Below are 25,000 nucleotides of genomic sequence, written 5' to 3'. Positions count from 1 at the left end.
CAGTGCGGCTGCGTTTGAAAGGAAACTGATGGAAGCGAGGGGAGCGCGGATGACGATTCTGCACATTTAATTATTAGCTTGGATTTCACGTTCCGTGCGTTTCATTTGTCTTCATCACGTACTTTCACATTTCTGCACGTCACGGGACACCGGTACATACGAGAGTTCTCGTTGCAAGACTCGATATGAAGTCGAAGGTACGATGGTATGCTAGATTTTAAGCTTTTTTTCCACGTGCTCCGTCCGTCGATCAGCTGATGCAAGGTGAGACGATCGGGTACCAGACGGTAGCGGTGCGGAGCTACTGGTAACGATCGCATACATAAATTAGTTATTGTTGCATCAGAGCGCACGAACGCATTAGTGCGCTGCAATGGCAAGTTTACGGTCACCGTTGAGCTATCAATTTGATTGCTTCACCCAAACGATGTGAAGTTTTTAATAGGAAGGAAATGGATGGAGCGGACGGGGGTTCTGCTTCACCTTGGCGATGCCACGGAAAGGTCTGATCACTGTGACATCTAACTAATGGTTTCTAACGAATGTAAACTGCAAGTGCATTTTTTGGAAAAGGTATGAAGAAGCAGAGAAAGCTTGAAGATCCTTTTGGCACAATCGTCTGGTGATCGGTCGGACATGCTGATGGATTATCTATTTAAGTCAGAACTCAAAAGCAGGGGATTTAAATCGTCTTCATCGTGCTGCATGGCGAGAGTCTAGGCTGTTCCAATCGCTCATTGTGGTGTCACGCAGGCGTAGTAATAAATTGAAAAGATTCCATAACTTGTCTTGAACTGGTTTTGTCCTTTGGTGGTCGTCTTTGGTGCTAGTCGCTGCGTTCGGTCCATTGACATCGTGTCTTTGTGAAGGTTTCAGCATTCCATTAATTATCGATAATAGAGATCAAATGTATGTTCAATTGGTAGCCGTACATCTTCCTGAACGTATACAGGTCTTTAAGTGCTGCATCCCCAGCGCTATAAATTATGGTTGTCCAGCTTTCTACAGTATCAGTCGTTTAGTCAGGAGTGATAAGAATGCATCTTGCTTTGAGCACTCTTCTCGCACTAGCAGTGTTGGTGCACGGAGCACCCAACGTGCCGTGTGTTTTGCCCAGCTTGAATGAGGTTGGAGAGCAGTACTTAATATTTGGCCAGGATTGCAGACAGTATGCGTACGGTTACAATGCCGGTTCGTCGGCAAAGGTTGAGATAAAGGACGCGAGTGATACGGTGATTGGAGCTTATCACTACATAGACGCGAACAATGTAACCCAGACGGTGAACTACACGGCGAACGATCTGACAGGATTCGTCGTTGAGGCTACCAATCTGCCAACTGCCGTCCAGGATACACCGGAAGTGGCGCAAGCAAAGGAAGAGCATGCTGCGGCAGTGGCGGCGGCCTTGGCTGCTGCTGCAACCGAATCGGCAACCGAGGCAAGCACGGAATCACCTAGTGAACCCACCGAAGATCCTGTATCGGTAAACATCGTCAGGGGATCCGTGATCGGGTTACCTAAGGATGAGCAGATATTGTTCAAGCCTATCATTTCGGTATGGTACCCGGCGAGCTCGTATAGCCACGATCAGGTACCAGTGGCGCATACCGAGTCCTCTCCGACAATAACTCATAATCATTTGTCTCATCATTGGGTTACCAGAAACTAAATAAACAATCTCCGGTCTAATGGTGGATAATAAAAGTTGTTCGCAAAAACTAAGCTTGCATTAATCTATTTTACTAGAAATACTAGTGATAAGTGTTAATCGATGACTAATTCGATACATTACACCGGTGGTTGTTATGAATAATCATTCCAATCACGAGACACACAATCTTTAAAGACTTACCACACGCCTTAATGAGTTGAACTACCGGTGTGACCACCATTTTGAAGCAGTTTCCGTGTAGTGAGACTTTTTCGATTACTTTTCTCTAAAGCACTCCGCCGCACTTTTTAGTTATTTCAAACACGATGAACACTGCACTTGAATCGAAATGGTTCAACATCAATCCACCTGTCCACCTTCGATACAAACGGATGAACACCTTCGCTAAACAACCGTCACACTGCAATAGTTCCAGTCAATCGACGAAAAGGATGGAAGATTCACCTTCAAACGGTTGGCAGGGGCAGGTTAGGTAAGGCTATTGACGCTGGTCGGCTTATTTTGCGAACAGTTCCGTGGAGACACATTTAGAATTCACTCCGCAGGATCGTACAATCACCGTATGTAGGCATCGGGCGTGCGTTCCGTGTCCATGGCTCTGCAGGGTTTGACGAACTGCTACCGCTACCGGTATAAGGTTACCTGTCGAGTAGTATGCCGCTGTCGGTTGTCACACTGCGAAAAGTAAGCCGTTAGTGGTCTGATGCATCGAAGTATGACGATGATGAGGCAGGGGAATATTATCATCACTTTACACTCGTTGTTTACGTTTTTTTTTCTTCTCATCTCTCTAATGCTAATTGATTCCTTCCATGAACAGCATCACCAGCAGTCGGTAAGTTCCGGTGCCGCATACACGATATGTACATCAAGGTAACGTTTGAGATAAGCTGGGATAAGGATGTTCCGGTAGTAGTAGTTGTCGTCAATGATTCGATTGATGCGTACATGGAGCGACGAAGAGGTGATCTTGAGGAACACGTAACGTAGGCACGAGGTTAACAGCGTCTGGCAAGATAACAAACGCGTACACAGTTGGTTGTAGCGGGGCAGGTAACATAGGGTCATTGTGAGGTAGCAGTCTCCCCGTTGGTAATGTTGGTATAATTCTCTACCTTCCACCAGAGTCGCAGATATCAGACCGAAATTGCTGGGTAAATCATCTGGATGAGCTTGCCGCGACAATGGTATGATAACGAGCGCTAATTCGTTAGTGTTAATTGGTCTGGCGTAGGGACGGGCAGGGATAGGGGATGCCGGTGCATCTAAACGTTGTAAAAATTGTCCTAGTTCAGAGCTTTACTATCCCAAGAGTTGTAAATTTGCAAAAGTCGTTGTGACCGTACAAGGGAAGATAGACGTACGCAGAGGGCCCCGTAGGTCTCGTCTTCTTGAGTACAGCACAGCTGTTAAAATGAAGATCCATTGGGACAAGTCAATAACTAACTATTTTATTGACTTATTTCAGTCTAGGCGTTGGCCAAAGTAGTTTCATGTGTTCATACAACCTACTTACAGGTGGTATCGAGGTTGTTTTAAGAAACAAGGCCCCATCACAGGTTGGCACAACCATTTGAATAATTTGTGCTAAGGACGGGCAACGTGTTAAATAAGTTGTTTGCCATGCGAAGATGTTTTGAACGGGTTGCGAGTTGAGAGAGTAAAAGCAGAGAACTGAATGACTCAATATCACTCGTAGGTGGCCTTAAGATGCCGAAAGACCGCGGTTCGTGGGGTTACAATTTGCAATCCGATAATTAAATTATCTTTAAATTTGTGGGATTTTGCTTTGCGGTCAAAGACAAACAAATCATTTTAGTCACGCATCCCATGAAAGCTGGTTGGGCTTTCCTATTTTGATTCCGGTGTCCTCTATGCTCAGGGTCGATATGATAAATTGCTCTACGACTGGAGAATTCCCCTTTTTTGTGTTTCCCATAAATCAGAAAACATGTCGTTAAACCAGATAATTTGCACTTGTTCGCTGGAGCAATTAAACAGGAGTTTCCATGATGTACAGAAAAACAAGAAATTGAGCTTTTCTGTACATCATGGGAACTACAGTTTGGGTACTTTTACAACGGCTGAAAGTTACATTTCTGAATTAATTAATGTTCGTTTCTGATAACCGTTATCAATCACTCTCATCAAACGAGAGCATGTTTTAAAAAGAATCTACGTTAGCGCATTTCACATTTTGAAACTTATTTATGTTTTCACAACTAACTTAAAACTTTAGAAAACTCACTAAAACCGGTTAGTTCAAAAATATCCAGAACAGGATCACGAAACACACTCACTTTATATTATGTACTCAGTTGGCAAGGCAATAATGTGTTACAAACATCAACTATGATCACAAACTTTCGCGGCACAAATCTAGGAGAGTCACATCTCCGATCGTGCTCCGCACGCAACAGATCGCAGACTGGATAGAGAAAATTTTCCACCTTGCAGTTTTATCGCAAAAACCATTCGCGCGTTCGTCGCCGTCGTGTTTGGCAGTCGCCGAGCTGTGGTTGTGGGTTGTTCGTGAATGCTGAGTTTGCCGATTCGGTCGCCCCAGCGATGTACTGGTTGTGATGTACTATCGTGGACGAAAGATATCAGCAGTGTTGAAAATTAAAACTCTTCACCTTACTCTTAATCTTTCTACAACCTTTTGAATCGAAGTTTCAAAAAAAGGATTCTTGATTCTCTCTTCGTTTTGATTTATATCTCTTCCTCTAATAGTTTTAAAATCCACGGATCGGTCTTTTAAGTTTTATGGCGAATTATCAAAAATCGCATGGTGTTAAGTCGGACGAGAAGACATACGGATGATGACATGATCGCAAATTAATTTAATCGTATATGGAGATTTCTCGTACACCGTCCTTTCTATCGATGTTTGCTCAGCACTTTATATATGTTATAACATTTATGTGCAATCCACAAAATAATAACGATAAAATATTAATATTTGAAGAACTCGATGAAATTCAATTTTGTGTCTAATGAATAATGCATTTGTTGCCTTTTTATCAAATGGAAATACGATTAAATTTGCTCATAGCACACCACGTTTTCGGTGTATTTTGCATCTAGGCTAGCAGAATTCTTCCTTCTGGTGCTTCGGCATGGTCCGTCTGATATTTGGGAGGCAAGTTTTAGTAATGAGGAGTACATAAGGTGTCCCTAGTCGTTTCAGACACGTGTTTTCACGGTGCAAGTGTCTCGGTACTGCCACCGTTGCTGCAATTCATCTCATAAGAGGAAAATCAAGCTAATGGTTTAGTAGGTGAGAGTCCTACAATGTTCCTGAGGACTTTTCTCAGATTCGTACATTAGTAAAACGCATGTAAAAACTTGGAGATTTCTGGTAAAAAGCCGTTTTCTTTCAACTTAAATGAAGCGTTTTGCCCAAGCGTTGCGCCGCATCGAAGCGTTTTGTCAAAGCGTTTGTCAAAAGCAAAACAAAAAACGAACAAAACGATAACTAGGGCTCGTTAGAAACGATCAAAACGAAACAACGAACGAAATAGAAAACGACATTTTAACGAATAAAACGATAAAACCAAACCAAAAACGATATTTTCAAGCGTTTTATTTCAAGCGTTTTATGCCGCAATTTAAAAAACGCTCCAGTTCCGGTTCGTTCTCAATCAATTTTGTGGGTTTTTTCTAAGTTTGAAGTTAAATTTGAAGATAATTTCAGTTCTGGAAGCCTGAAAACAATCTATTGAAAGACAATGGAGGTAGATGGTAATGCGGTTTTAGCGAAAGCATTGAAGGAACAGGTAGGTATTCGGATTTTCAGGGTTCAAAGTTTAAACTAGTGTGATAAGATAAGAATTGTTAACTCTTGTTTCTACGTTCTTTAACTGTGTTTTAGGGCATCGAATATGTTTTCGGCATCGTTGGAATACCGGTTGTGGAATTGTCCATGGCGATGCAGGCGGAAGGGCTGAAATATGTAGGAATGCGGAACGAACAATCCGCATGTTACGCAGCGCAGGTCAGTTAGATTTGCATGATAGCAATTGAAGTGGATCTTATCTCATGCTCTTCTGTTTCAGGCAATCGGATACCTGACGGGCAAACCGGGAGTTTGTCTTGTGGTGTCTGGTCCAGGGCTGTTGCATGTGACGGGAGGAATGGCCAACGCACAAGTAAACTGCTGGCCACTGCTTGTGATCGGTGGCTCAACCTCCCAGGATCACGAAGGAATCGGAGGGTTCCAAGAGTGTCCTCAAGTGGAGCTGAGTCGACCGTATTGCAAGTATGCCGCTCGACCGCCAAGCGTCTCGCTGATTCCACTGCACGTCGAAAAGGCCGTCCGGTTGGCTTGCTATGGTCGACCAGGCGCTGCTTATCTCGACTTTCCGGGCAATCTGCTTACGGCTAAGATAACTGAAGATGCCATACCGTCACAGTACGGTCACCCTGCACCACCGCTAGCATTCCCCGATCCATCTCTGGTAACTCAAGTAGCTCAGCTTCTGGCCAACGCCCGGCGACCGTTGGTGATCGTCGGAAAAGGAGCTGCTTATGCGCACGCCGAGCTGCAGGTTCGCCAGCTCATCCATCAAACAAACCTTCCGTTTTTACCAACGCCCATGGGAAAGGGTGTTGTTCCGGACCAGGATCCACAATGCATTGCACCGGCTCGCACGTTGGCCTTGCAGAAGGCGGATGTTGTCCTTCTGCTCGGTGCTCGTTTGAATTGGATGCTGCACTTTGGACGCCCACCTCGCTACAGTGAGGATGTGAAATTCATTCAGGTCGATCTTCAGCCCGAGGAGCTGCATAACAGCGTGCTGAGCAGTTTGGCGATTCAATCGCACATTGTTCCGTTCACCGAACAGCTGATTGATGCTCTAGCCAAGAAGCACTTCCGATTCGACGAGCGCCAGGAATGGTGGAAGGATTTGAAGGCGAAATGCGACAAAAACCGTAAAACGGTAGAGCAGATGGCACTGAACACGGAAACGCCGCTCAATTATTATGCGGTATTTACCCACCTGCAGCAGTACATTCCAAAGGATGCTATCATCGTTAGTGAAGGTGCCAATACGATGGACATTGGCCGTACGCTGTTGCACAATAAACTAGCACGCCACCGACTGGATGCAGGAACGTTCGGAACAATGGGTGTTGGTCCTGGGTTTGCCATTGCAGCGGCACTTTTTTGCCGGGATCGATTCCCCGGAAAGAAAGTGGTGTGCGTGGAAGGTGATTCTGCATTTGGGTTCTCCGGTATGGAGTTAGAGACGATGGTACGGTATCAGCTGCCGATTGTGCTGGTGATCGTCAACAATGGAGGTATCTACGCCGGGTTTGATAAGCAAACGTACGATGATATGCGATCGGGAGGAGATTTGACGCAGGTGTAAGTACACATTGATCGTACCTTCCCATCGCAAAATAATAATGCTGGATATCTTTTCTTTTGTGTCGTCTTTCAGAACTCCAGCCTCGGCATTGACCTACGAAACGCACTACGAGAACATGATGAACATGTTCGGCATGAAAGGGCATTTCGTTCGAACTATCCCGGAGCTACAGGTTGCCGTTAAAGAGTCGCTCATTGCCACGGATAGACCGAACGTGATTAACATAGTTATTAGTCCCCAGGCGGACCGTAAGCCGCAGGACTTCAAGTGGCTCACTGAATCAAAGCTTTAATCTTTCGACGGGGTAAAGGGTTCTCACTAAAAGTGAATCGTTTTTAATATTGGGATATCCAATTGGCCGCGGTATAGGCTTATGGTGCAATAAATCAGGGTTTTTAATTCACAAATTTCGCTCCATGTTTGTTCCAGTTGCGCAGATGCTCTACATTCATCTGGCCTATACGCCACTGTTGTGCTTGTGTTTCATTGTTGCAGATGTTGACTATTACTTTTCGATTAGCTAGATCCGCTTCTACGCAATACTTTTTATCCCTTCCGATGTAGATCTGCTTGGTATCCTGTAACCGGTGAGGATAAAATGGAATTCAGGGGTTTACTTTAGGCGAACGTCCACTTACCACGTCGTACTGAAACAATTGGTTACCCTGCTGAGTGTGGCAAGAGAATAGCTGCAGTTCTACTCCAACGGAATGGTTTGCCACGTCCAAACACTGTGCCCATAGCATGGATTTCACCTCTCGTCTCCATGTGAACTGGAAGTGCTGCTCAGCTCGTTCCGGGTTTACTTTATCCTTTGCACATGCCACCAGCGCCGTACCCTTCTGGTCAACAACATCTACAACCCCAACGCAGAGACCTTTATTAGCTTGACTTTGAATAACGCCGAAAGCGAATGGTTCCGGTTCTATCGGTGGATACCAGTCGATCAGATCAGGTGCCACATTTTCAATGAACCACCGAAACGGTTTACAGTTGAGTCTACGTCGTAATTCCTTCATTTTTGTAAGATCACCAGCATCGATGGAAAAGCGCATCGGATCTTTCCGATAGACGTACTGTTTGTACTCATCCATCCACACCTCGGCGACACGCTTATGATTTTTTGCCACGAAATCGTAGCTTTTCACGTTGGGGAATGGGGAATAGCTACGATAAATATGCCCAACTCGTGAGCATGGAGCGTCGATCATCCGTCCTCCGCACTGCCAGATTTTAAAGCTCAGCTCGTACTGCTCGGCGCCCCAAATCTCCAGCATCTCATCGTAACCACCCAGCTCCCAGAAGAACATGCTACTGATCGCAAATAATCCTCCAGCCATTACCGGACTTTCGAATGGCTGTGTCGGATCCTTTTGATCTTCGGGCCGTAAAGGAAGCCGCTTGTACAGCATATTCCAATCGAAGGCTCCCCGTGCGCCCTGATCCTGGGGAGTAAGCTCAAAGGTATCATCCATTATCACATCGATGAAAGGACAGACGCAGGTTCGTGGATTGTGTGCAATCGGTTCCAACAGCGGTGGCAACCAGTTGATACCAGCTTCAACATGTGAATCTAGAAATACTAGCACATCACCTTTGGCAATCTTGGCACCTGCTAACCGAGCCGTTATCAGTCCGCTACGAGTTGGTAGATGAATAATTTTGACGAGATGCCTTAAATGCGTGGCCACGTAATGATCTAGCTGTTCTTTAAGGAACTTTTTCATGCTTCCGTCGTCAACGAGAATGATTTCCAGGAGAAGAGAGCTGGGAGAACGTCTCATAACGCTATATACGGTACGCAACAATGTGCTCCAATGTTCGTCATAGAATGGTATGATAACGCTCGTCCTTGGTAAGTGTCGCAGATACTTGATATTGTGGCATCTGTGAAATTGCAAAGAGAATTGATAAAACATTGCCATCAACCGTATTCGTTGATGAAATCAAGTTGCAAATTGTTTAAATGATAATTTTCATGAGATGTGTTTTTTATGTGGAGTTGGAGTTTATTAGCTCTTGAGCGATGGTGCGTGAAATGTGCGCGGTGGAACTCTTGTGCTAAAATCCATGACGATCCCTGACGGTGTAGGGAACGCTATCTATAGGTGTTTTCCGATCGAAGTACGGATGTGGCCATGCACGAAAAGTGAACATGAGGGGCAGAACGCTCCACGTGATTGTTGAACCATGGTATAAGTGTAATGGCAAATGATCTATTAATAATGTTTTCAACGGACATTAATGTTTTTATTGAACATTAACTAAAACACTATCATTCACTACATAATTTTTGCACCATAAGTGTTCCACTGTTTTAACAACTTCAGGTTAACCGATCCAAACTTCCAACGCTGCGTTTTGCTTTCGCTGTTGCACGGATTTATAAAGACCTCTTTGGATACGGGATCACAATCCATGCATATATCATTGCGCTTGATTTGATGGGTTCGCTGTGAAATTCGAGATAATTATAACATTTTGATTCCTCAGGACGGTTTGCTATAAACTTACGTAGTCGTATTGAAATAATTGATTTCCCTGGTGCAAATGACACGTGTAGATGGTAACAGGCGAGCGAGGTGCACTCTCCGGTACATCGAAGCACTGCTCGTCGGACTTCTGCTGTATATCCCGATGCCAGCTGAGTACGAAGTATTGGTTCATGTTTTTCGGATGGATGAGATCACTGTCACAAGGATGCATTCCGATGGGATTTCCACGGGGACGCTGCATCGTATCGATGCAGAGTGTTGGCTCAGCGATACTCTGTATGGCACCGGAAGCGAATGGTTCCGGTTCAACAGGTGGGTATAGCTGTAGAATTTCAGGAGCCACTTCTTTCAGGAACCATTCGAAGGGTTTACATTGTAGCTTTTCTCGGAGCGCTTTCATCTTGGTTAAATCACCTGCATCAGATCTGGCGTACCTCTCGGGATCTCGATCGTATATGTACTGCTTGTACTCGTCCATCCATATCTCAGCCACACGTTTGTGGTTTCTTGTGATGAAATCATATTTTCGCGAGTTTGGAAACGGACTGTAGCTACGGTAGATGTGACTAAACCGCGAACAGGGAGCATCCAGCATACGTCCTCCACACTGCCAGATCTTGAAGCTAAGCTCGTATTGCTCGGCACCCCAGATGTCCAGTTCCTCGTCGTAACCACCCAGTTCCCAAAAGAAGTTGGTCCCGATAGCGAACAATCCTCCAGCCATGACCGGGCTCGGAAATGGGGCAGTAGGAGATACTCGATCTGATTCCTTCAGCGCTAGGCGCTTGTAATGAAACCTCCAATCAAACAGACCCCTACCACCATCGTCTTGAGGATGTATATTAAACGTTTGATCGTCTATGACGTCGATTAGTGGACAAACGCAGGTTTTTGGATTTTCCGCGATCGGTTCCAACAACGGAGGCAGCCAGTTGTAGCCGGCTTCTGTGTGAGAATCGAGGAACACTAATACGTCGCCGGATGCCAGCTTTGCCCCCGCTAACCGCGCTTTCATCAAACCGGTCCGTTCTCCCTGGCGTATTAGCTTAACTTTTGGCAGGTTTTGGTTGACGTAATTCTGTAGTTGTCCATGCAGAAACTCCTTCGTACTACCATCATCCACGATGATTACTTCCTTTAACAGATGCGGAGGAGATCGATTTAACACACTGTGGACAGTACGGAGTAGGGTGCTCCAGTGCTCTTCGTAAAATGGCACTACAACACTTGCTGTCGGTAGGTGCTTGAAGTACTGTTGAAGTTTGCAGCTAAAATTGGGAATTATTTATCGATGGTTAAGGATGTTGAATGATACGATTTATGTTTTCAAGCTTCCCAATTTTTTTTTCGTATCAGAAACATTCACTGTCTGCCCGGAAAACAAAGCAACGTAACATCATACCATGCGAAAAGCAACAAGCAATCTACTTGTATGGATATCTTTTGAAATCTATGGGGCTAATACAATAGCAGTATTGAATGTATGTTTTATCAGCTGGGTTTTTTCGTATAGAACGGCGGCGAAGAAAGCATATTAGAATAGGTTGCGATAAAAGCATGTGAAAGCGTTAGGAAGGCGCTGGATTCCCGAATGTGAATGTAAAGCTACGATCCCCAAATTGAAAATTACAATCGAGAACCAAAATGTTACCATAGCTGTGTAGGTGAGTAAAATGTTCAACCAGCACCTCGTTAATACCGATAGCACGTGGAGCACAGATGAATGTACCTGGGATGGCGAAGGTCTGCTATGGATCGATTGATGCTGATCTTATCACTCAGCAGTGCGTTGAACCCATTCTGCAGGTAGAGCTTTTTCCGCTGTTCGCTATCACTTTCTGCCGGACTAAGGGTGGCCGCTTTTCCCTGTTCACCAGGCCCGACACGTTCACGATCTAGCGCAAGTTGTTGATAGTCATTGTAATCGATCTTATCCGATGACATCAACCCTTTTACGGGAGCATCAGGCACACTATCGGCTACGTTCCCGTGACGCACTCGTCTTTCACGAAGATAAAGCACCCCACCAGTCATGCAGACGATCACTAACAGGTATCGCAGAGAGTAAAGTAGCTTTAGAACACCTAGCGTACGCGATCGCAAACGTGCCTTTCGGGCTTTCAGAAGTTTGTCGTCGATCATAGCGCAAGTGGCACAATGGGGTTCGATCAAACCGGCAACGTTGAAGTGATCGGTTCAACTGTTCCAGCCTTCCAGCAGCAAGCACCCTTGTCATTACCCACATTGTACATGACGATTAGTGCGTGGCATATGTGCAGCTTTGAGGCACGTCACCCAGCCGATACTGTTAGTTGTGTGGTATTAGAACAAATGTTTCAGGTGTTATACCTCCAAAAACTGATATTGTCACACTTACTCAACCGTATGAGAAAGGGTGATGTCTCGACTCGATCAGCTTGGGTGTGCTGGTGTGATACGCTTGTTGCAGGTTATATGGTATGTGTCTACTAATGTTATCTGCAGTGTGTTCTTTGTCGTGCTTCACATTGCTATCAGGTTGCATGCTCTTCTAACACACCACTTGTGCGTCATACCAGTTGCAATCATTGTGCAGCGTTACTGATCAACAACGATTCGCGTTTGCGACACTAGATAGATGGTTTGAATTTCTCAAATGTTGCATTACTTATTACCACGTGGCATTTGTTTACGCGAAGCGCCAAGAATTCTAGATAAAATTGAAACAAATGCGTTATACGCAAATTAACCATTTTTAAAAGTACATTCATAATCAAATATGAGATTCCTGGTGACGCACATTTTAGTGGTATTCCAATTTATAATATCAAAGAGCTTTTCGAGAATTTCAGAGGAAAACTATAATATGTAGCTATGGCATTCCAGGCACATCGGTGCGTTTCAGCACCGAGACTTTTGCGTAGGCATCTGTTTAACTCCCAAGGAGCATAATTAGGAGACATTTTATGATTGCGCTCGAATACAGTACGCCACTTTGGAAATTTGAATCGGGGTTGTTAGTGTGTCCGGAGGGATTTGGCATCACCGCCTACGACTCGGTACGATGTGGACTATTCAGCGGAAATAAGAGAAAATGCAGGAAAGATACGATTCACGCAGTTTTTTTCTTACTGCATGTGGCGTCATCCCTTGCGCCCAATCGTTTCCGTTTCGTATATGGCTCGTACCATGAAGCACTCCTAATTGCCCGTATATTCAGTGGCTGAACGTGGCAATAGGTTCTTATTACAGGATCGATACGTTTAATGAGCATCGTACAGAAGAGATTTGTATTTTTTTTATGGATAAAAATAATCTGATTACATACGTGAAACGATGATACTGGAGATCCGGTGAAGGCCGACGAGGGCGGTCACATAAATAGGTCGCGCATTGATATTATATATATTTTTTATCATTTTTTTGTTGCGTCAAATAAAAAATAGACAGCATGGGGTTTCTTTTCATTCTGCATGAACATGAAAATTTAGCTTTCTAGCTCATATTTATTTGCATTTCGACATTACTCGAAAGAGACATTGACAGACAGTCGTTTTACTATAAGAAACCCATGGCTAAATATTTGGTTATTTTTTACTTAAGCATTCACATGTAGTGGCTTGGGCATATTGTATCCAAGCTTCTGGCCGTTAACGATCTTATTCATGTGAAGGAGAATCTGCTGTACAGCAATAGACGCCGATTCAATCCAGTTCAGTTCATTTTGTTGAATCGGACAGCTTGAGGGGCTCACACTGTTGGTAGCGTCATTTTTTAGCGTTTTATGCAGTTCAAGCTTCTGGTAATGAGCTGTATGAAGGTTCGTAATGGCAGCATCCATGGAGATTGCGCGCTTAGCACGACCGCCAGCTATCGCTCCCAGTATCTTGACCATCATCTTACGTCCCACTGTTGAACAATGGTAATATAGAATGATCAGAACAATACCCAACCCATCGTATAAGCTAGTAGACGTACCTTCACTATCCTTCAGCTTTTCGATTACTCCAAAGGCGAGTTCTTTTCCTTTCTCGGCCAACTTCGTCATGGCGTCATTCGGTTGACCGGCTGCTGCTCGTTTTTTCAGTTCATGGATAGGGCTAGCCGCAGTCTGAATAAACATTCAGCGGACAAATCTTTTCAGTACCGCTTGCGATATGTCAAACGAAGTCATTAATCAATCCTCTATCTCAACTTAGCTTCTTACCACCAGAACTAAAGCGACTAAAACCAACGCTGCACCGGGTGTCTTCATGTTTGGTTAGAATACAAACTCGACTGAGAATATTCGACAGCTTCCAGCAACGGCTGGTCTCCGTTTTATATACCCATGCGACAGATTGTGTAAAACTTTGTCACCGTCGGTGATATTGCTGGCCGGAATGGCGTGTGTATGGAACCAATTTTAAATTACTAATGTCGGTGGTACGTGATGGGAGATTAAATGCTGGCGGCAGCGTGCTTTGGCAAGGCTGCGGTCTATGCTCTGAATCTACTCTCCGTCATGAAAGTTATGAAACAATACAGCAACGGGCGCGTTAGCAAATTTGATTCCCGGCACTTGGCACTCGCAGAAGTGCCGAGTGGTTGGGCGTTTTTAGTTTCACGTTTTAAAGGTTCGAGGCGTCTCGCCGTCTGGTCGTCTGTTGCTTGCAAACCCGTACAGAAAAAAAAACCGTGTGCGATTGTCCGGCTTGTGATCGCCGCAATAGTTGGTAGAAATGCCGGGTGCGTTTTCGCGACACGCTGTGTGCGGCTGTATTTAGCACGCTGACCGCTTGCACCGGTGCAGAAATTCGGTGACTTTCGGCCAAAAGTAGAAACGAGTAAGTACCTCGAGACTGCCGCGTCGGACTGGTCGGAGACTGGCACACTGGGATCGAAAAAAAGAAATGAACAAGTTTAATGCACCCAGTCGGCTGTCCGGTGGAGAGCGTAATAAATTCGGGTAGACAAACTATCTGGTCCGAAAACTATGCCTCGGGATCCCTCCAGAAGGAACGAAAGAAACCCAGGAAACAAAGGCACGATACGGTTCCTGCTCTGCCCGGCCGTTGATCTGCATATTTATCTCATCAATTTTGAGAATGACCGAGGCTGAACTTAACCCCAGTTTCGACCGTGCTTGGTAGGGGCTCCATTGGAATCGAAGCAGTCTTCTCTTTTCTGTACGTCTACGAAAAAAAAATACTCTGTGGATGAACTCTTTACGCATATAATAAAGTTAATCAAGCGACTGAAAGAAAGCAATATTTTGTTTCCTTATTAACAAAACAATGTGCACAATTTATAAATGAAATGTAAATTATAAACTATTTCACTTTCTCGACTTGTATGAGTTTGATGTTAGGAGCACATTTTTGCCATATTTTACAATCGTGTAGCGGCTGATTACACCCTTTGAAAGCTCATAATTTGCATAACCCTTATCGAGGCAATCAACGAGGCAATCGATAATCAACCGATTGGCGGACACGATTGATTGCGTTCGTGATAAATTGATGGCATTCATAACTGTGCGCTGCCTGCAACCGGCCTCAAACAACAAACATGGCAGCTTCATCAATCTCGCTGGCACCCGCGCAATGTGCAACCGAACGAATGAAGCTACCCCCGTCACGTGACATTAGAAATTCCATTTTAAAAACTCGCTGAACCATGCAGATTGCTTATCCGTCACATTGTACTATCGCTTCCGCTTTCCCCTGGTTCCGTGGGAAATTATGACATAAGATACTAATACAGTAAAAATCCAAAGCACAGAAACGAGGGAGCAAAAGCAACATGCATCCGCTTCGGTGGAAGCCATTGAAAGGATGAAGGCAACAAGCAGCAACGCCAAGAGAAAAAAAAGAACGAGTCCGCAAGCCCTTCGCTAAGCTTTCGCCAACTGCCTACTACCATCAATTCGGAAATGCAAAAGAGTGTGGCCAAAATGAGCCAGAACGAGAGACAGAAACAGGGATGCTGAAGTGTGTGTGTCGGTGTGTGAGAGAGAGAGAGACAGAGCAAGACAGAACGCAAAGAAAAATTGGCCAACACTTCCAGTCTGACCTAGTGGTGATGGCGTTATGAATGAAACTAGCAATAACTGTGTGAATGAGGAGAGATAGTTCCGTAGGCGGTTTAAGCAGCTGCTGACGCCCAGCTGGTTGAGAGCCAAGCCACGAGAATGAGCACCAGCAGCAGCAAGTAGCGCAGTTCGTTTATTGTGGGCGAGAAACGCAGTAGTGGGTCTGGTTGGACCGTGGTGGGGGGAGGAAGGACCATAATCCTGGCCGAGCAACACGCAGAGGCGCAGCAAGCGAGCAAGTGGCGAATGCAAATACGCTTTTATTGAACTATCAACAAGTTACCGAAGTGTGCCGCTCGTCGGAGTGGCAATCATTCGGGTTTCTGAATTCTTCCTTTGATTGTGTGGGCAGGACATAATCGGTGTTGCGCCCGATTATGTTGGAGGATGTGGCGCCTGTCTGTATGCGTGTTTATGGGAATGATGAACACTAGATAGCTTTCCCGGATAGGTTGCTGTGGATGAACGAATGAAGTTCATCTCCGGTTGCACCGATCCATGCGTTATCCTGTTTGATAAGAGTGTAATGTTATTCGGAATGCATTCCATTACATGGTTTATGTATGATTCCCATATTCAGTTTGATGAAACTGCAAATAATATCCACAAATCGTCATTGAACAGTCCAACTGGTGACAATCTGGCTTTGCATACACATTAACACAATTGTAGTAGAAGAAAACTTGATGAAGAAAGAGAGAGAATTCCTTCCACCATTTGCAGATAGATGTAAAAAGAGTGACGAAAATGCTTAGTATCATTCTATCAACCGTTTTTCAGTACACTTTAGTACTAGGGCAATTGTCACTCGTCTCATGCCCCATAACGTTCATGCTGCGTAGTGTGGGTGCTTGCTAGTGTAGGTTGAGAACGCTGTTGCTGTGTGAAATTCTAACCTTCAGTATAAGCACCAATAATGTTTCGGTGGTTCACAATTCTCATCGAAGCACTTGTTGGGTGGTGTTGATGGAAAAGCGAAATGGAGGCGCGTGGTACACAACTGTTCTGAAAGCATAGTCGACTTCTGCTCTCAGCAGAGAGCCGGAGATCACCCCATGCTCAGCAGGGACGGCGCATGCGCTTACGTTCGGCTCACGTTCATTCATTCTCCAGGAGCAGCACCAGCAACAGAAGCAGCAGCATCACAGCAAGGCCAGGCCGAGCGGATGATATAAAAAGGATTGCAGAACCCTGCCGATGGTCAGGCGTTTCTGGTCGGGCAGTAGTGGCGCAGTGTATCTAGCGGACAGGTCCGGATTTTTTGGCGGTAGTATTGCGTGCTGCGCGGTGATGGTCCATCCCATTCCATTGAACTTTCTTATCTACACTAAGCATTCGTTCTGTGTTTGTGTGTGTGTGTGTCCCTGCCCTGTGTCGTGCAGCTTTGTGCAAGCGTCTAGCTCGCTAGTTTTTCCTCCCGGGGAAACGGAAGTGCAAAAAACAAAAACCTGTTAGCAAGCATCCTCTGTTAGCAGCCCGGTTGTCAGCCTTGCCCAGCCATTTACAACCCAAAAAGCGGTGCTAATATCTCCCGGATTATATGTGCGTTGCGGTGTTGTGGAAAGTAACAAAAAAAAGACACGAAGCACTCCAGTAACAAGTTTGCAACAGTGCGAAGCGGTGTGAAAGCTTCGGTTGTAACCGTGCAGGGGGAATGGATGAAAAAAAAAACAAAAGAACAGGACTGGATGAACTGAACGCAGCGGATGGCGTGCAAGCGGCAGTCGAAGGAAGCTCCGGCAAAAATCAAGGGAGCATAAAAATCCAATAATCAATTCGAAGAATTTGTGCTATCGTATCCTCTATCTATCGTCTGCCGGCCCGAATGCCGTCGAACGCGTGGAATTCGATGAATCTAAGAAATCGAACTTCCAAACGACATTTAACGACCACCGTCACCGTCGAGTCTCGGTTGCGGTGTTCACGGGCATTAGCAAAAGTTGATCCTTGCCCGCAGTTCCGCCAGATTCTAAGGACAACCGCGAAGTAGGCATGTGTACATGTTTCCAACGGCAACGCTGGCAGAGGGTTGCACACATACGTAAATTGATTTTCCTTGCCCCCCCCCCCCCCCCCCCCCTTTTCGTCAAATGTCTTTCAGTCTCTTCTTTCCTGTCCATGCACCATCCTCCTTGGTTCCGACCACCCACGTAAGGGTGTTCTTTTTGGGGTATGGCTTACTTTGTGGTTGATTCTTATGGCCCTTAGCCTCAGCTGGCAACGTTCCTTGTCAGCAAGCTCTTGCAGCGTCCATGAATGTGGAGATGATGTGTGTGTGTGTGTCTTCCTCGGCGTGTTTCTGTCCACGTTGAAGCATAGTACAGCACAGTTCAGCCAGGCCCAGGATGGCTGCGAGGATTTAATTTGACTTGCAAATGTTTATTTCATTTTATATCACCGCTATAACAGGTGTTTTGTAACTTAAGAAAAAGTCTTGCCCCGCACAGTCGTTCCTGTCAAATCTAATTTATCTGACTCTCTCTCTCTCTATATATATCTGCATTAAGGGATCATCGGAAAAGGCGTTTATGTTGTGAACTTTGTTCAGCAAAACGAACATCAGTTTATGTGGGTTAGTGCAGTAAACAGTGAAAACAGTGTTATTACAAAAAAAAACGAAATCTAATTGATACGCTGTAGAAAGCGCTTTCAAATAATATCTATTGGTTCAGAATTTGGTTTTGCACAATCAAGGATGGGTGAACACGGGATACTACTGCAGCCAAAACTGTTCCTGAAGATGTTTATGCTGTGTTTCTTATTCCTTCACCATGTAAGTAGTAACAGTTAGATATAACATAAGCGCAGAGTTTTGTTTGTTCTTTGTTGCACAATTCGTTGGAATATGGTTTCCATTTATTGTTTAAAATCCCATTTAGTCATTTTGGTATCATTAAGTTAAAAATGATGAATTCTATCGGTAGATTTATTTGAGGGTGAATTGAATGATTTATAATATATTTTGCTGTAAAATCTTCATTGCATTTATTTGTATTATTCGTTCAAACAACCTTTTTTCCATGTCGCAGTACCAGTCATTTGGGTGGATTGGAGAATTTTCCGAGAAATTAAACCTTAATTGCCCTTAGGGTCAGAAATCTACTGCTTCACTGTTTATGATCCGGATTATGGTCTAGGGACCGGTTAACAACAGATAGCCCGAGCATACCTATGTTTAACATTGGAGCGGTGAGGGGTCCCCCCGGAAAAATGATTTTTGGAAATGGTAACCAATTCGGTTTTGTTCATTGGTCCATTTAAACCATTAAACCCAGTAGCTACAACACATGGAAAAGATTGCAGCCTTTTTAGATTTTGCAATAAACGGTTTTGTAGTACAATATGGGACAACGCAATATTCGTTTGTAACAACATTGTAACATCAGAATATTCGTTTGTAACATTTACAATACAATGTAACATCTACATAGACGGTGTGTTATTAAAACGAAAAGAAACGGCTAGCGACAATAGTAAACTATGGCGAAGCAGCTTTTGCATATTAATAGTAGTGTATACAAAGAGAAATAGTTTCAAAGTGTACTTTACAGTAGAGAGAAGTTATTACTACCAGTAACAGTGTAAAAGCTACATTGTGCGCCATTAATTAACTTTCAAATAATTCTAATAAATGTCCATCCTTCGTCAACATTACGTGTGCAAAAGTGCTAACTGCAACAGCTTACTGATCGCTTATCTCTGGCATTCCAAACAAATCCATTCGATGTTATGTACAACATTGCATAGTCGAAGGATTCTGCAGAAACAATCAATCTTCCTGTTATATACGAACGCTGGCGGAGATTCGCTGCTCATTAGACGAAAATAAGTAGCCTTCCGGGGTCAGGCAACTCGCGGACCAGACCAGGCCAGAGTCCAAATTGCGCCGAAAATTGGACAACGATAAGCGTCCGCTCAGTGACACTTCTCATGGATGAAGTAGCTTGGCAGCTGGGGCTCGTAATCGTTGCCGGAGATGGTTCCCTTTGTGGGCTAGGTCGTGGCTCGAGCTGATACTCTAAATGTGACTTCATCGGTATTACCGTGCTATTTTTGGGGGGGGGGGGGGGGGGGGGGGGGGGGGGTTGCCTTCGTCGTCAAGACGTTTGCTGCGAGAGTCGAGGAAGGAAAGGAAAATTATCGGTCTCCTGTGGCCGCAAACTTCATTACAGTAATCCGATTGGCGAGCGCTGAGCAGCGGCAGCTAGTGATTGAGAAGATTTGTCGAAAATTTTGACAGGAAAATGTTTCCATGGAATCGGCCGCTATAACGCTCGGTAAGAACGTTGCGTAGAGGCTAGATGAACTCTCCCAAATGGCGATACCGACTAAATCGGAGCGTGCCATCGCATAGCACGGGGCGAAGATAAACAGGAGCAGGTGAATTTAATTAAAATCCTTTGACAGTGTCTTTCAGGTACGTGGAAGACTCGAAAAAAGTTCGCGAATACCTCCTGTGTTTGGTGTTCGTCATTTTTGTAAAGTGCAAATTTTGAAAACAAATGTTTATTAGCAAAATAATCTAGTCAGTTAACTTTCCGAAGCGGGAAATCCTGGGAACGGCTTTGGGAATGACTAAGTATGGGAAAGTGTATGGATTTTTCATATCTCATATTCATCGCCATGAAGGAATTACTATTGACCATTAAATTTAAGCATATAAATGTTGTGTTTTTTTTAGAAATGAAGACAAATCTTTGGCACTTATTGGATTCTACGTTCCTTCCGAACCACTAAGATACGAGCAAAAATTTCAACGCTAGCAAACGTTTGGCGTAAACATGTTATCTATTTAAAAGATCTATAGCAAAGGTCTATTTAGAGATACCAAGCTGCGCCATAATTGAAAAAAAAAAACGGACGAATTCTTTTCACACATACAATAGCATGCAAAGTATTCCGACGTTTCGACTTGTGCAAAGTTTCAAGGCGACATACCTGGAAAATTGCTCCTAAGCACTTCAAAGTTTCGCGAAAGTGTTTTTGATGAGTGCATGTGTGGGAAACCAAGCGAAAAAGGAATAATTTCCACTTCCCATTACCATTATGCGGTAGCTCAAAGGTCCGTAAGTTGAGGCGAAAGAATGTTAATGGCAAAAATATGTCATCATTTTGCCGCGGAAGAGGAATTTATATTAGAGGAAAACGATTCAGCCCATGCTGCTGAACCGATCTTCTAGAAGCAGCAAAAGGTTATCTACATATTTAATTTTGTCTGCTCTGCTGACTCTGACCAGGGGATCATGAAACCTATTTCCTGTTAATGTACTATCATGTTAACTTACTCCTTGGAAATTAGTAACGACAACAGGGAAACCAAAATCCACTTCTACAAACCTCCCACTGTATCTGAGCTCAGCAGAATACTTTGTAAAAGTAGAATCAAAGTGCATTGTGCCAGCAGTCAATGCATCCATGGGTAGCGAGGAGAAATTATTGCCCCTGCATAGGACATTTGCGTTTAATTCCACGCAGCACAGCACCAGATGCTGGCCAGGCTAGGATGCGCATATGCTTATCGTGAGTTATGTAGTTAGGTAGCAGTTATTGTTTAACCATTTGATGCCCAATGTGGTATCATTTGCCATTCAGTGAATCAGGCTACCCGTTTCGCCATTACCATTAAATGCAGATGTGACTAATGATCCTTATAATGGAATTGGTCATAAGAGTGGACTACGTTGGACTAAAGCAAATATGATTACTGTTGGTTCCAATGTCTCACAACTAAGTTTAATTTCATACAAGTATATGACGCTTAGGTTCAATTATGCACATAACGGTTTGAGGTGAAATAAATTGATAAAATATAATGAATATAACGAACTGTCTAGCATTTCGAGTGCTTTTAGAAGTAACACTACAACTTCACCTGCCGGTTGATAGGATTAAATCCCGAATGGTGGTAGCACTATTCTAGGTATCATTAGTGTAAAGTATCTCGCCCACCAGCATCATAATCGTATTGCGGGTGTTAGTTTCGAGTGAGTCAATTAGTAGTTTCACTTTGTTGTATGTTGCATCTGTTGGTTTTGTTTGGAGTGTGCTTCATTCAACTAGGCATTTCTGAATCGGCGGTACTTCCGCGGAAACCAACATGGCGCAGTTTCTGGCAAAGTTTCCCGCATCATCATAAAATGCCAATGCGTACCGCGGAAGAAAACTTTTTGTTTGACATTAAAATAATGACCTTTTTGGATGTTGGAATGAACAAGTAAGAAGTGAGGTGCTAGTAGGAAAAGATGCGTTCGGCATGTGCGACGCGAACCGAGACCAACATTCGATGAATTCCATAGCAAGGCATCGTAGTATAGATTGCATCACTAAACATATATTCCTCACCTGGCATGTACGTCATCACCGTCAGGCAGATGGTGGGAATGGAAGTTCCATCGCTTTGGTTACCTTCATGAAGTGTGTGTGTGTGTGCAACTGAATCATGCGGGACCATCATTCAAGTATCGATTCTTCAGTTGGTTATGAGGTTGGGTCCATTCTTATAAGTTTAGTTTGTAACTCGTCCTTTTTTTTACTTTACAATACTTTATGATTTATGCAATGATTAAAATGCTTGTGAAATGCTGTAAAATCCTATTTTGTGCTCCTTGTGTTTCATTGTAATGATTTGAACTGTTATTCTTCTTTTAATTGTTTAGGTAAACGCACAGTACTATGAAGGAAGGCGATTAAAGCCTTGTGAGCTGGAGTCGCTGCTGCGGGACCTGACATACCCCGAGGAAGGTTACGAGATGCATGCCGCCGCACTGCGTAATCAGTTGCGCCATATTCTTGAGCACGAACCAGAGGACGCTTATCAGAACCTGGATGAAAGTGCTGAAGTCCCCGGTGGCCCGTACGAGGATAAGCGATCCTATCGCGCCCTACTCCGGGACGGTCCCATCTTCGGCAAGCGTAACGTGGGTGCCTTGGCCCGGGCCGGTTTGCTGCGAAACCAACCAGACTACCTAAAGCGTAGCCTAGCAACGCTCGCGAAGAACGGGCAGCTGCCATCGCGTGATGCCGAATCGGAAGACACCACACCCGAGGGCGAGTGGAGCGAGGATAAGCGAAATGTCGCCTCTGCGTTCAAGTCCGGTTACATGCTGAGCGGTAAGCGAAACATTGCGTCGTTGGCGCGTAAGTACGAGCTGCCGGGAAAGCGCAACATCCAGTCACTGCTGAGAACCGGTATGCTGCCCTCGATTGCTCCGAAGCGCAACATGCAATCGCTCGCCCGTGGCAACGCTCTCCCGGGGTATGGTAATGCCGAAAAACGCAACATACAGACGCTGGTCCGGGACTGGAATTTGCCGAAGCAAGCGAACAAACTGACAGAAGTCACGAGCTCGACAGGCGACAATGGTAAGTGTCACTGGAAAGGGCAGAGAAACTTCGGAAAATCTATGATAGACGTGACGATAATTTAGTATTTGGTTGGTGTGTTCTACTGACCATCTGATTTGCAACCAATGAATATCCGTAACTTTATCTCATCAATCCTACCCGATTCTATCGTTTTGTGAACAGAGAAACGAAACATCCAATCGCTAAAGAACGCACAAGGACATGGTCGTAAGAAGCGAGAGCTGTACTACGATGAGCTGGAGGAGAGCAGCCCGGAAGTGCTGGAACCGGTCTACCAGACGGCTCCGCTAGACTACGAAGAACTCGTCGAGGCAATGGCGCAAACATATCCACTCTACAACCCGGAAAACCATTTGGAAGAGAAACGTTTCCTGGGTAAGTTACAAATTCGGCAAAAAACAAAAAAAAACCATCAAACGGTACGACGCCGGCGAAGGCGAAGGCCACTTGCACGCAGCAAAAGCGTAGACATGGAATTTGACGAATTATTGTTTCTTTACGCGTGGCCCAATCCCTCGTCGTCTGCGGTGGGGGGATGCCTCGATGTGCCTCACGTCACATGATGATGCCCTCTAAAAAGGATCCTTAGCACGTGCGGGAGCTTTAAATCGCTATCATCGGTACACGAAAAGGCGATACCCTTGGAGTGGTGGTGTATCCGATGCATATCCGATGTACGATGGCACCAGTTCAGCCTTCACCAAGTTCGAACACGGCGGCGGTGACGAACACGGTTACGATGGTGACGAAAGCGATGATGTTGATCCGGAAAGTTGGGAGTACGCGGACAGTCTTAGGAGTAGCGGGGAGCAACCGGCCGCGGCCGCTACTCATGGTGACTGGAGACCGGATACCGATCTGCTTCTTCTGCGAGCCAGACCGACCAAGCGCCATATTGCCTCGATAGTACGCTCCGGTTGGGCGCCATCATTCCGGCCGTCCCGCGGAAATCGCTTCAGCCGGGCCGGAAGGGGGAGGTCTCACATAGTAGGAAGTTGAAGCGGTTCATTGTTCGTAGATGTTCTATCAAAGGAATGAGATGGTTGATGATCATGATGATGATGATGTTATGATTCTGTTAACATTTTCATGCTCCTCCCTCTCTCTTTCTCTCTCTCCCTCCCATCTCTTAACCCCTGCCCCATTAGTCCTGTTGTAAAGAACGAATTTCCTGCTTTCGATTTTGCTGTGCCCGTCCCTAGCTGTTTTGGATGAGTCTGATATGAGAAGACTGTTGATTGATTGATGTCCTTTTGCTGTACTCCTAGAGAACTATTTTTTTTCTGTAATGCATTCGACACATCCCTCGTCCTTTACGTATCCTGCATCGGTGTTTCCTTCAAAATTTCTCTGCCTTGAAATTTGCCTCCCAAATACTCTCTTGTTCTGTACAAAAAATTAATACGCATACAATTGTGAACAGTCCACTCCACTCCACATCTTCTACGGTCTTTTAATGTAAATCGAGAGCTTCAGACAATCGAGTACTGGAAGGATGCCACAAGTAAATAAATCAGCCGGATTATCATTTAAGTATCGTTTAAGTAAATCCCTTTTCCAATACTTTCATCCCGTGCTTTAGCGCTAAATTGTGGGGGTTTTTGTTGGTTGTGTATTACTAGGTGGCCACTAGTCGCATAACCAATAAATACTTCCATTGATTTATAGCTCAAGCATTTTGTACTTTGGTTTGTTTTTTTGGGAAAACATATCGATATTCAATGAACTCCTAAAAAATTTTTCGCTTTTGGTTTTTATTTTTGTAATTGTTGAGTTATTGTTGAAAAAAGAGCATTAGCATTTAACCGTTCAATACTCATTACTTACCATAATCTTGTTTTCGGTTATTATTTTTTAAGTTTCAACATTACACTACGTTATTACTTAAACTGCATTATGTAATGCTACTATTTACAAAAAACTTGATACAAAAAAAGGTTGAACCTATGCATTGTGGTTTATCAAGTGTATTAATGCGATGTTCTTAATTGACAAATCTTTTGCTTTTGCCTTTTTATTTTTTTGTTTTTCTTTCTAAAA

The 25,000-nt window shown here is 44.4% G+C and overlaps 4 protein-coding genes across 8 annotated transcripts in view; 2 read left to right on the top strand and 2 right to left on the bottom strand.

The window, feature by feature from the left end:
- LOC125955468 (uncharacterized) overlaps positions 1-4,079 on the bottom strand; it is a 23,924-nt gene extending 19,845 nt beyond the window's left edge. Inside the window, exons 1-2 of the mRNA XM_049686604.1 lie at positions 3,922-4,079; positions 1,854-2,348 (exon numbers count right to left, since the gene is read on the bottom strand). Coding sequence (XP_049542561.1) covers positions 1,854-1,893 — 40 coding nt within the window. The 5' untranslated portion in view covers positions 1,894-2,348; positions 3,922-4,079. The remainder of the gene's footprint in view (positions 1-1,853; positions 2,349-3,921) is intronic.
- A 1,241-nt stretch (positions 4,080-5,320) lies between these two features.
- LOC125956154 (2-hydroxyacyl-CoA lyase 1) lies at positions 5,321-7,455 on the top strand. The gene is made up of 4 exons (XM_049687748.1): positions 5,321-5,452; positions 5,548-5,670; positions 5,732-7,044; positions 7,121-7,455. Exons 1-4 carry the CDS (start codon positions 5,405-5,407, stop codon positions 7,338-7,340), a joined length of 1,704 nt encoding a protein of 567 aa, XP_049543705.1. The 5' UTR covers positions 5,321-5,404; the 3' UTR covers positions 7,341-7,455.
- Positions 7,444-25,000, bottom strand: part of LOC125956141 (N-acetylgalactosaminyltransferase 4-like) — a 17,971-nt gene continuing 414 nt past the window's right edge. Inside the window, exons 2-6 of the mRNA XM_049687718.1 lie at positions 13,501-13,633; positions 11,273-13,431; positions 9,606-10,811; positions 7,687-8,935; positions 7,444-7,626 (exon numbers count right to left, since the gene is read on the bottom strand). Of these exons, the coding sequence (XP_049543675.1) occupies positions 7,444-7,626; positions 7,687-8,935; positions 9,606-10,811; positions 11,273-11,685 (3,051 nt within the window). The 5' untranslated portion in view covers positions 11,686-13,431; positions 13,501-13,633. The remainder of the gene's footprint in view (positions 7,627-7,686; positions 8,936-9,605; positions 10,812-11,272; positions 13,432-13,500; positions 13,634-25,000) is intronic.
- The window catches only part of LOC125956153 (neuropeptide-like 1), a 15,724-nt gene continuing 4,458 nt past the window's right edge, over positions 13,735-25,000 (top strand). The window contains exons 1-5 of one of the 5 annotated variants that reach the window (XM_049687744.1): positions 13,735-16,845; positions 18,103-18,368; positions 22,252-22,957; positions 23,123-23,335; positions 23,541-23,937. In XM_049687744.1, coding sequence (XP_049543701.1) covers positions 18,291-18,368; positions 22,252-22,957; positions 23,123-23,335; positions 23,541-23,937 — 1,394 coding nt within the window. In that variant the 5' untranslated portion in view covers positions 13,735-16,845; positions 18,103-18,290. Of the gene's footprint in view, positions 16,883-18,102; positions 18,369-22,251; positions 22,958-23,122; positions 23,336-23,540; positions 23,948-25,000 lie in introns of all 5 variants that reach the window. The other 4 variants (XM_049687742.1, XM_049687745.1, XM_049687746.1 and 1 more) reach the window with 4 other exon arrangements.

This window comes from Anopheles darlingi, chromosome 3 (genome assembly GCF_943734745.1).
Source record: "Anopheles darlingi chromosome 3, idAnoDarlMG_H_01, whole genome shotgun sequence".
NCBI classification, from domain to species: domain Eukaryota; kingdom Metazoa; phylum Arthropoda; class Insecta; order Diptera; family Culicidae; genus Anopheles; species Anopheles darlingi.
Note: the sequence above shows the minus strand (reverse complement) of the source record. Positions and strands in the feature narration are given on the sequence as shown.